Consider the following 12,319-nt stretch of genomic DNA (forward strand, 5'->3'; position numbering starts at 1 on the left):
GTAGTGGTTATACAACCTGGTGAATACACTAAAAACCAGGGAATTGTATAAAGGGTGAATGGTATGATATGTGAATTACACCTAAAGTTAAAAAAAATAAGTACTATTTACTAGCTATGGGATAAGATTAAAAAAGAAGTTAATAAATTTGTAAACTGGATTATGGAGCCATAGTGAATTCATATTAATAATTCTAACTTGCAAAAAAAGAAAAAAACAACCTTGGCTTAGCACCTGGAGTGTTATATAAACTCTAAGTTATGAAATAAGGTTTATTGCTCCCATTTAATGGATGAGGAAGCTGAGGATTCACAAGATTAAGTTACTACAAAGGTCAGAGAGTTTGGTGAGAGTTGACAATGAGCCTGAGTCCAACTCTGACTCCAGAGCTCCTGTTTTTATCTGGTCTCCCCGTTCCTAACCACAAACATGAAGAGGACGTAGGAAAGGATGAGAGAGAGGGGAGCCCAAGGGCACAGATCTGCTGTGGAAGTGATCTGCTGGGAGATACTGGAGCCAGTCTATCAGGATTCTACCATGGACTCTTCTGACTTCCTAGCTCTTCATGCCCTATTTCCACATCTGTAAGATGGAATCATAACAGTATTTAGCACCTAGTGTTGTAGAAGGTTTCTGTGAACACAATACACGTAAGCATCCAACAGGCAACAGCCACTCTTGTTCATGGTTCCTCCTACTTCAGACAGAAGTATTCTAATAGAGATGAGAGCAACGTATCCACTTCTCTCAAAGCCAGGAAGAAATCTCAGTTTGTGACACCAATTCCCTCGTCCTGGGCCCTCTTTCTGCTTCGCCTTCTGCTCTGCTCAGTTACAGTTTTGCAAGGAGACCTGACATTTCACAGCGTTTAGTGGGCGAAAGGGCGTGAAGTCTGGGGTCCCTGGCTCAGCTCTCCACTTCTGGACTCCAAGAAGCCTTCCATCACCTGGGGGCCACCGAGGGGATAATTAGTGGTTAAGCATCTGTTTTGCCTAAGAGATGTTAACACACCTTTTTCTCCCCAGCACCTAGGATATACTGAGGACTCAAAACACAAAGAATCAAAAGATGACTGAGAAGACACTCCGTGGGGCAACGATTGGACTCCCCAATCTCCTTCGCTCAGAACTGTAAGATTCTGAGGCTGTTCTTAATGGGGTGAAGGAGAGGATGAACCCTATCTTCCAAATGCTCCATTTCTTCCTCTGGGTTTCCTTTTTTATTTGCTTGGTTCAAGCAACATCACAGTCATCCTTAAAAGTAAAATAATCGGGATGCCTGGGTGGCTCAGTGGGTTAAGCCTCTGCCTTCCGCTCAGGTCATGATCTCAGGGTCCTGGGATCGAGTCCCACATCGGGTTCTCTGCTCAGCAGGGAGCCTGCTTCACCCTCTCTCTCTGCCTGCCTCACTGCCTATGATCTGTCAAATAAATAAATAAAATCTTAAAAAAATAAAATAAAAGTAAAATAATCATAAAAGGGTAAATCATGGGCTCTGGATAAAACAAACCCTACTTAGGTATTTATTTAATGTTTAAAGTTAACTTATTTGTTTATATAGCACCATCAGTTCCTTACTCAAATGATATTCCACGGACATCTTTATGAAACTGAACCCCCCCCCCACACCACTTCCCTTCTCCTCCCAATCATGCCCCTTTGATACTCGGCATCAGCACTCTCTAACATATTAATGTATCTTTTAGTTATTTATCTTGCTTGTACCTATCCACCTTTTTAGAAGGTAAGCTGCTAGCTGAGAGCCTCATTACTACTCACCAAGCACGTTCATTCATACATTCAACGAGTACTCATTGAACATCTGCTGTGTGCCAGGCACAATTCCATATAGTAAAGATATAGCAGTGAACAGAGTCCCCGCTCTCATGAAGCTGATACCATAGTTGAGAAGGTAGATAATTTACCAACCAACAGATAAGCATATCAGGTGTCAGCTGGTAATGGATACTGTTAAAAAAAAAAAAAAACATGGTGGGGAGGGGCTATGTTAAGACCTGATGGTTTTAGTTCAGTGCCCAAGTTACTGGCTGAGTGATCTTCTGGAGACCACTTATCTTCTTGTATCTCATCTGTAACATGGAGATAACAATAGTGTTCCTTTGAGGAATAAATGAGTTAATACACGAAAAACACTGGAAACTCTGCCTGAATCATAAAAAGTTCCCAATAAATACTAGTTATTGTTCTCACCATCTCTGTTATTACGACACAGTGATAAACACAGAAATGATGCATTAGTCCTGCTCTGTTCCTAAGTAAGTTTGTTTTAGGACATGGAAGTATTATCAGTAAATGGCTATCAACTTCTGAATACTCTGAAAAAGCTGGAGCTTCTGTATGTAGCCACAGAGTGAGATAAAGGACAAAAAAAAATCTCTATATGGATCCTTGTTACTGTTTGGGGACTTAATCTGTCTTCAGGAAACCAAGAGCAAATTAAATTCCAAAGGCACAAACTAAATTTGTCACACTGTTTTCTTTCACGGCAACTCTTTTTAAAAAGGTTTTATTTATTTATTTTAGAGAGAGACAGAGAGAAAGAGAACACACATGAGAGGGATGGGAGAGAGAGAATCCCAAGCAGATCCCACAACAAGTTCGGAGCCTGACGCAGGGCTCAATCTTATGACCCTGAGATCATGATCTAGGCTGAAATCAAGAACTGGATGCTTAACCAATGGAGCCACCGAAGCGCCCCTCTTTAACTGCAACTCTTATGGGGCCCCTGGCTTTCTCAATAACCACCATTTTCCTAATCACCACATAAAGACTTTGGAATCGTTTATGTCCTCTCTCCCTTGACCTCCATATATTTATGATAATCTAGTATAAATCCTCTTGCCTCAATGTCTGGATTTTTTTTTCTGCATTAAAATATTCAAGCAAAAAAAATGGGAGGGAGGATTATATAGCAAGATGCACAAAACTTAGAACAGTTGAAGGTTGACCAAGGTTGATGAATATGAGACTTCATTACAGTACATTGTCTATGTCAGACAAAGGGCTGATATCCAAGATCTGTAAAGAACTTCTCAAATTCAACACCCAAAAAACAAATAATCAAGTCAAAAAATGCACAGAAGACATGAACAGACCCTTCTCCAAAGAAGACATACAAATGGCTAACAGACACACGAAAAAAAATTCATCATCATTAGCCATCAGGGAGAGTCAAATCAAAATCACATTTTGAGGGACGCCTGGGTGGCTCAGTTGGTTAAGCAGCTGCCTTCAGCTCAGGTCATGATCCCAGCGTCCTGGGATCGAGTCCCGCATCGGGCTCCTTGTTCTGTGGGGAGCCTGCTTCTCCCTCTGCCTCTGCCTGCCATTCTGTCTGCCTGTGCTTGCTCGCTCTCTCTCTCTCTGACAAATAAATAAATAAATAAAATCTTTAAAAAAAAAAAAATCACATTTTGAGGGTGCCTGGGTGGCTCAGTGGGTTAGGCCGCTGCCTTTGGCTCAGGTCATGATCTCAGGGTCCTGGGATCAAGTCCCGCATCGGGCTCTCTGCTCAGCAGGGAGCCTGCTTCCCTCTCTCTCTCTCTGCCTCCCTCTCTATCTACTTGTGATCTCTCTCTGTCAAATAAATAAATAAAATCTTAAAAAAAAAAAAACACCACATTTTGTTTGAGGAGTTCTTTATAGATCTTGGGTATCAGCCCTTTGTCTGTAGTGTCATTTGCAAATATCTTCTTCCATTCCGTGGGTTGCCTCTTTGTTCTGTTGACTGTTTCCTTTGCTGTGCAGAAGCTTTTGAGCTTGATGACGTCCCAAAAGTTCATTTTCACTTTTGTTTCCTTTGCCTTTGGAGACATGTCTTGAAAGAAGTTGCTGTGGCCGATGTTGAAGAAGTTATCGCTTATGTTCTCCTCTAGGATTCTGATGGACTCTTGCCTCATGCTGAGGTCTTTTTTCCATTTCGAGTTTATCTTTGTGTATGGTGTAAGAGAATAGTCGAGTTTCATTCTTCTACACATAGCAGTCCCATTTTCCCAGCAGCATTTATTGAAGAGACTGAGTTAGGGGAGATTGGAGCGGGGGACGAACCACGAGAGACTCTGGACTCTGAGAAACAAACTGATTTTGGAGGGGAGGGGGGTGGGAGGTTGGGTGAGCCTGTGGTGGGTATTATGGAGGGCACGTATTGCATGGAGCACTGGGTGTGGTGCATGAACAATGAATTCTGGAACACTAAAAAGAAATAATTAAAAAAAAAAACCACATTGAGATACCACCTTACACCAGTTAGAATGGCAAAAATCGACAAGGTTGGGGCACCTGGGTGGCTCAGTGGGTTAAAGCCTCTGCCTACGGCTCAGGTCATGATCCCAGAGTCCTGGGATCGAGCCCCACATCAGGCTCCCTGCTCAGCAGAGAGCCTGTTTCTCCCTCTTCCTCTGCCTGCTGCTCTGCCTCCTTGTGGTCTCTCTCTATCTCTCTAATAAAATAAATAAATAAATAAAGACCTTTAACTGGGAAAGCCTGACCCTTCCCTTCTGAAGCCCCATTCTCTCTGAAAACACACCCACTCCTTCTTTAAAAAAAAAAAAAAAAAAATCGACAAGGCAAGAAACAACAAATGTTGGAGAGGATGTGGAGAAAGGGGAATCCTCTTAAACTGTTAGTGGGAATGCAAGTTGGTGCAGCCACTTTGGAAAACAGGTTCCTCACAAAATTAAAAACAGAGCTACCCTATGACCCAGCAATTGCACTACTGGGTATTTACCCCAAAGATACAGATATAGTGAAAAGAAAAGCCATATGCACCCCCATGTTCATAGCAGCAATGGCCACAATAGCCAAACTGTGGAAGGAGCCGAGATGAGCTTCAACAGACGAATGGATAAAGAAGATGTGGTCCATACACAATGGAGTATTATGCAGCCATCAGAAAGGATGAACACCCACCTTTTGCATCAACATGGACGGGACTGGAGGATATTGTGCTGAGTGAAATAAGTCAAGCAGAGAGAGTCAATTATCATATGGTTTCACTTATTTGTGGAACATAAGGAATAACATGGAGGACATTAGGAGAAGGAAAGGAAAAATGAAGGGGGAGAAATCAGAATGGGAGACAAACCATGACAGACTATGGACTCTGGGAATCAAACTGAGGGTTTCAGAGGGAAGGGGAGTAGGGGAATGGGTGAGCCCGATGATGGCTATTAAGGAGGGCACGTACTGCAGGGAGCACTGCGTGTTATACACAGACCATGACTCATGATGTACTGTATGGTGACTAACATAACACAACAACAACAAAAAAAAAAGAAAGAAAGAAAGAAAGTGTTCATAATCACAAGTTATGAAATACAGAAGCACTACAAGTCTGATACAACTTCTGAGAAGCATAGAAAAGTGCAAATACAGAGAAACAACTAAAAAGAAACATACTAACAGGTTTACAGCTGTCTCTACATCCTGGGATAAGGGATCATTTTTGGCCTTCTTCTCTATTTCTCAATCTCTCTGTGATAAGCACAAACTATCATAATCAGAAAACAAACAGTGTCATAGAAAATAAGAAAGTAATTAAATAAGCATAGCTTTCAGGTCCTCTAAGGTCCCAAATTATTACCAAATGGTCTCTCTCCTTCAGTCCATGTATGGATTACTGCAGAGGCCACGTTTTGGTGACAGACTTGACCAACGCAACCTTGAGCAAGGCAGACCCACAGTGACCACTGAGCTAATAATGCAAACAGACTCATTAAGTGACCCGCCTCAAAACGGCCATAGTCCCTAACTAACCAGTGGGCTACTCACAACCAGGCACAGTTCCTAAGATTACCAGAAAAGGGAAAATTCCACACATCCCCCTACTTCCCCATTCGGCCCTGTACCAGGGCCCCTCACCACCGCCCAGGGGCAAACAGTCTCTCCTTTGCTGTCCTGCCTGCTCCTCCCTTGCAGTATATTCGATAAACTTCTATCTTCTCTGTTCTGCCTTGGATGAATTCTTTCACCCCTGGGCTGCCGGCCCCCACCCAATCTGGAAGCCCCAGGATTACCATTTTAGGGCTGAAAAAGCATATAGCATAAAGGTCAAGAATCCAGATTGCCTGCGCTCAAATTCCCAGTTCTGTCTCTTCCCTGTTGTTGGCCTTTGGAGAAATAAATTAAAAAGTTCAACTATCAACGCTGTCATCTGTAAAATACAGATAATCACAGTAACTTTGTGTGTTGGGGAGATTAAGGTAACCAACCCATATAAAGACTGTAGAGGACGATCCAGCACTCAGCACGTTACCAAATTGTTATTACTTACTCATCAACACATGTCTCATCCAATCTCCTATTTATTCTACAAACATCTGAACATGTGCACCGTAGAAAAATATCTGCTTAGGAGTGAAGAAAGTCTGTTCCCTACTTGAGAGCAAAAATGGCTCAGCAGAGCGCCTGGGTGGCTCGGACGGTTAAGCATCTGCCTTCCCATCAGGTCATCTCAGGTTCCTGGGATGGAGCCCCTCATGGGGCTCCCTGCTCAGCTCTGAGTCTTCGCCCTCTCCCTCTGCCCTCCCCACCCCTAGAGCTTTCTCTCTCTCAAACATAAATAAAATCTTAAAAAAAAAAAAAAAAAAAAGGCACAGCACGTTAAATTTTCTCAGGGTGGGACACTGTTACCAGAGAGACAGGGGAACACTTCCTCCTCTCTGCACGCTCTGGGAACTCTGGGGCGGAGAAGGAAAAGGAGATACAACAATTCCCTCCCCCCCGCCCCCGGTCCAGAATAAATCACGGCGGACAATCGCAGGCGCCAACTGGGGTGAGACCAATCTTTCCTTTAAAAAAGGAGGGGTGCGGTCGTGGGGAGTCTTGAGGAATCCTAAACAGCCCTGCTTCCCGCAGCGTTCACTGTTTTCAGGGACTGAGCGCTTCTCGCCCAGAAAACGCAGATTGGCGACAACCGGCCACCGTTCTCGCGCCGGGACCGCTTCCAAGCATCTTCCCATCTATTTAACTCTCGTAAACCTCACTACACAGTCTCGATGGAGGAACGACCCTTAATCCCACTCAACGAAGGAAAAACGGAGAAACTAAGCAAATCTACGAACGTTGTCGCTAGAAGGCGGCAGAGCATGCAGAGGTGGGGAAGGCCAGGGAAGCGGCGGTAGCGAACCCCGCCCGCCCCCACTCTGGGACGCGCGACCCGCCCTAAAACCAAGATGACGCCCGCCCCCGCGGCTTCTAATCCCTGAGTGCGAGGGGCGGCACCTGCGAGTCCCGCGCCTAGGCGAGCTGGCCAGAGACGCAGGGGCTCAGCGCTAACTCACGTCCCAGAAGGTTTCCAAGGACCCCGGCTTCGCACTCCCACAACGCAAATGCACGGACCTGTCGCAGCTCGGGGACCACCCTTCCCAGAAGCCCCAGCGGAACAAGGGCTTACAGCACCACCCCGCGGGAACGGAAGTGGCTCTGACTTTCGGGCGCGGGCCGACTACATTTCCCAGAATCCTCAGCAAGTTGGCACTTAACTCTAGGCTGCCACTTTTTGCCCCCTTCAATGTACAAACTGTCGCAGTCCAGTGTGTTCTCTGGTGATATTAGCATTTGTTTTGTTTCTTTTCCTTCTTTTCTTCTTTAAAAAAAATTTTTTTATAGGGCGCCTGGGTGGTACAGTGGGTTAAGCATCTGACTCTTGGTTTTTTTCCGAGGTCGTGACCTCAGGGTCTGGAGATCAAGCCCAGCTCAGGTTCTACACTCAGTGCAGAGTCCTCTTTGGACTATCTCTCCCTCTCCCTTTGCAACTCCTCTCCCCACCCTGTGTGCACTCTCACTTTCTAAAATAAATAAATAAATCTTTTTTTTTAAGGGCCAGAAAATAATATTTTAGGGTTTGCAGTCCATATACATTATCTGTAGCATATTCTTTGCTTTCTCCTTACAGTTTTTTTTCCTCCCTAAAATTCTTTACAAGTGTGCAATTCCAGCTCTCAGTCATACAAAAATAAGACAGACGCTGTACTTGGCCAACAACTGTTCCCTGGCTTAGAATTTTATAACAACACATACAGTAGTAATTTTATCTATTGAAGATAATAGTTAATACTGTACAGCTCTTACTATATGCCAGGCAGCAAGTTTCCACCCTCACAACAGAAAAGATATTATCATCCACACTGAACACACAAGCAAATTGAAGAATAGAGAGGTTAAGCATCTTATTTGCAGTTACTCAACTGGCAAATGGCTGAACCAAAGTCTAGTTCCGGAGCCTGCTTTTTAATTACAATAAACTGTTTTGTAAACAATATTCCAGTTTGGTCTTTTTAACTTTAGTTTCTCCTAAAATACTTTTAATTCTCTCAAGAAGCAGTGAAGCACTGTGACCCTTGGTGGCCTAAGAATTGTCACACTCACTCTGAGAAGTATTACAGGGAAAATGGGAGGTGAACAGCTGACATAATGCAGGGCTGGCCAATGGCCGGATGTGCTCCCCAACCGGCCCTGCACAAGGAACCATTCCTTCACATTAGCCCACTAGCATTAGCAAGGAATCACTATCCGGTGTGTTCTCACTGGGATACGCCCATCTTTGGATTTTTCTTTTACTTTTCTTCATGGTCCTATGAGATTTTACTTGGTTTAAAGAGTCAATGCTCTGAGAAAGGGAAAAGTTATGGTGCAAACACTATGCCATTCAAATCACTTCTGGCACTAGTTACCCAATACCCCATTCTTTTTCCATGAATAGAACCCCTAAGTTGTAGTCAGGTGCATGTTTACACTCTCCAGTGAATATGTGGATGATACTGGAGCCAAATTTTTTTTATTCTTGGAGAACAAAGATGCAGTTTGTAATGGGGGGAGGCTAGAAAGAACACTATAATGTTCAATTCAGAATTGGTGGTAGAAGGGCGCCTAGGTGTCCCACTCTTGATTTTGGTTCAGGTCATGATCTCAGGGTTGTGAGATCAAGCCTCACATTTTTTGTAAAGCTTGAGATTATTTCAAAACAGTAAGTTTAAAGAAATGTAAAAATAAGTATGAAGCAAAATCTCATTATTTAGCAATAAGTAGCTAGAACTACACTTTTTTTTTTTAATGAGATCACACAAAAATCCCATGCTTTATTTTTTCAGGTTAATATATGCTGGACATCTTCCAACATACTTAATTACAAATTTACCTTTTCCCGTTTGATGTCTACATAGTGTTCCACTGGATTAATAAATCATAAAATGCTTCGGCAATCCATTTGATGGTTTCTATGTTTGCTACTATAAACAATGACACAATGACCATTCTTTTACATACACCTGCAGCAGATACGAATTTACTGCTGAAGAACGAAGATTCATCACTGGGGACCTATTCCTTAATTCTAATCCAATATACCATAGGAAATAGAGCAATCATATTATGAGTTCTTGGTTACAGGAAATTTTAGTCAGTAATTTTATTCATTTTTCATAGCTTTACAGCTTCCATAAAAATAAGTCACTGTAAATAAGTATAAAATGTAAGTTAAAGGGGAAATTATCTTAAAAACTTTCCTGACCCCCTCCAAACTAGCTAGTATATGGCAAATATCTTTTTCACGCCTTATTCTTAAGCTTATATTCACTTTTTTTTTTTTTGGCATATATTCACTCTTAAAGACCATTTATATCACTTGGATCTTGCCAAGAGAGCTGCAAGCCATTCCTGCCCTGAATATTAGTTCTATTCCTATTATTATGGTCCCATGTCATCATTTTAGTGGATTTGTTAGAAAGATTCTATCTGAAGAAATCCCTTTCCACTCTCAATGCTTGATAGTTTATTACCAGCACAGACTCTCCAAATGCACAATATGCATCCTGACCAAAGCCATTAACACAGTCTTCACTTTTAACGATTTCTGCCAGTGTGGACTTTCTGATGGTACATGAGACGTGAACGGTGACTGAAGTCCTTACCACAGATGTCACATTTGTATGGTTTTTCTCCAGTGTGGACTCTCTGATGGGCCTGAAGACGTGAACTCTGACTGAAGCCCTTACCACACTCCTCACATTTAAACAGTTTTTCCCTAATGTGGACACTCAAATGGACCCTAAGATTTGAGGGGAGACTGAAGGCCTTACCACACTCATCACACCTATGGGGTTTCTCTCCTGTGTGGACCCTCTGATGATGGCGAAGGTTCAAGCTCCTTCCGAAGCCTTTCCCACACTCCTCACACTTATAAGGTTTTTCTCCAGTGTGGCCTCTTTGATGGTATATAAACTGCGAACTGTATCTAAAACCCTTTCCACAGATGTCACACTTGTATGGCTTCTCCCCAGTGTGGACTCTCTGATGGGATTGAAGACCAGAGGACTGACTGAAGCCCTTACCACATACACCACATTTGTAGGGTTTCTCTCCAGTGTGGACTCTCTGATGTACCCGAAAATCTATAGCCTGACTAAAGCTCTTATCACACTCCTCACATTTATAGGGTTTCTCTCCAGAGTGGACTCTCTGATGAGCATGAAGATTTGATCGCCAACTGAAGCCCTTCCCGCACTCCTCACATTTATATGGTTTTTCTCCAGTGTGAATCACTTGGTGCAGTTTCAGATTGGAACTGTAACTGAAGTCCTTACCACACACATCACATCTGTATGGCTTCTCTCCAGTGTGGACTCTCTGATGGGTCTGAAGCTTTGATGACTGACTGAAGCCCTTCCCGCATGTTTCACATTTGAATCGTTTCTCCCCCGTGTGGACATTCTGATGGACTTGAAGATTAGAAGCCTGACTGAAGCCCTTCCCACACTCCTTACACTTGTAGGGTTTCTCTCCCGTGTGAACTCGGAAGTGGATGTGAAGATCTGTATTGCGGGTAAAGCCTTTCCCACACGCCTCACATTTGTACGGTTTCTCTCCAGTGTGGACTCTCCGATGGCATATTAATGGAGAATTGTGGCTGAAGCCCTTACCGCAGACATCGCATTTGTAAGGCTTCTCCCCAGTGTGGACCCTCTGATGTATGTGGTAGTGTGCAGCCTGAGTGAAGCCTTTCCCACACTCCTCACACTTATAGGGTTTCTCACCCCTGTGGACCCTCTGATGAACGCGAAGATTGACACTCCAACCGAAGCCCTTACCACACTCTTCACATTTATATGGTTTTTCTTCAGTGTGGACTCTCTGGTGGCACTGAAAGTTTGAACTCTGACTAAAGCATTTCCCACACTCCTCACATTTATAAGGTTTCTCTCCAGTGTGAGTCCTGTAATGAATGATAAGGCCTGTGCTGCTGCTGAATCCCTTGCCACAACTGTCACATCTATAGGCCTTCTCCCCCGTGTGGTTAAGCTGACGAAAAGAGCTCTTACTAAAGCAACCCTCAGATCCACGACATTTGTTGAGTTTCTCTCTTGGGTGAATTCTCTGATGGGTCTGCAGATGTGAGCTCTGACTAGAGCATTTCTCTCTTGTGCGAACGTTCTGATGACGTGGAAGCGCCGAGCTATACCCGACGCCCTTTCCGCACTCACGACATGGATGGAATTCCTCTCCTGGGGCTACGTGAGGAATGAAGCCGTCACTCGTGCTTTTGCCACATGTGTTGAACTTACAAGGTTTCTGTTCTGTGTCAGTGTTACTATAATCACTGACAGGCAATCTCTTCGTGAAGGCTTCACACATATGCCGGTTATTTTTCCCATGAACTTGCGGACCTCTGCTCTGATTCTGTGACTCACACAGGGATGTGTTCCCACAGGTGTCTTGGGTTCTCAAAACTGACAACTCTTGATTGGCAGTGCAAGTGGAGCCATTTCCTTTATGATTCACGACACTATTTTCATGTTCAGAAACCTGAATGGAATCACCATATGGTAACTGGGAACGCTTTCTCTGAAGACACCTGGTTAAATCACTTGCAACCTGTCTCCAGATTTGCCAGCAGGATAGTTCTTCATGGGAAAGGTATTTCAGTGCAACTTTTCGAAGGGCCTCCATCTCATTTTGATTCTTGCTGCCTGTAAGAAAAAGCAATATTCAGAGATGAGGACAAGCAAATGCTTTGGTAGAGAAATGGCAGGATTCCACATCTAGGCCATGGAATAAGGCCTTAATAAACCAGGGGGAGGGTCATGTTTGTACAACATCATTTATCCTTTTATGTTTTTCCATGCAAGTGGAAGCAAAGAATGGGGTCAAGAGACTTATCCACTAAGCATAAATGCAACCCATTCAGACCATAAATTTCATAATTTAGTATGAGAGCTATAAGTTTGAAATCAAATGGCTGCAGGCCACAGAGGCAATCCATACTCCATCCTATAATAACATCAATTAAAATTCTTCTCACCTAG

The 12,319-nt window shown here is 43.5% G+C and overlaps 1 protein-coding gene across 2 annotated transcripts; it reads right to left on the bottom strand.

Moving 5' to 3' along the window:
• Window positions 1-9,543: 9,543 nt before the first annotated feature.
• LOC111160744 (zinc finger protein 227) lies at window positions 9,544-11,980 on the bottom strand. Of its 2 annotated transcripts, XM_022524074.1 has the most exons (2): window positions 10,486-11,980; window positions 9,544-10,401 (listed from the first exon to the last, which is right to left on the bottom strand). In XM_022524074.1, the coding sequence occupies exons 1-2, from the start codon at window positions 11,961-11,963 to the stop codon at window positions 9,861-9,863; spliced, it is 2,019 nt and encodes a 672-aa protein (XP_022379782.1). In that variant the 5' UTR covers window positions 11,964-11,980; the 3' UTR covers window positions 9,544-9,860. The 2 variants fall into 2 exon arrangements, with proteins under 2 accessions (XP_022379782.1, XP_022379781.1); XM_022524073.1 differs by having other exon boundaries at window positions 9,544-11,980.
• Between the last annotated feature and the right edge of the window lie 339 nt (window positions 11,981-12,319).

This window comes from Enhydra lutris, unplaced genomic scaffold (genome assembly GCF_002288905.1).
Source record: "Enhydra lutris kenyoni isolate GAN:26980312 unplaced genomic scaffold, ASM228890v2 scaffoldscaffold77, whole genome shotgun sequence".
Lineage (NCBI taxonomy): Eukaryota > Metazoa > Chordata > Mammalia > Carnivora > Mustelidae > Enhydra > Enhydra lutris.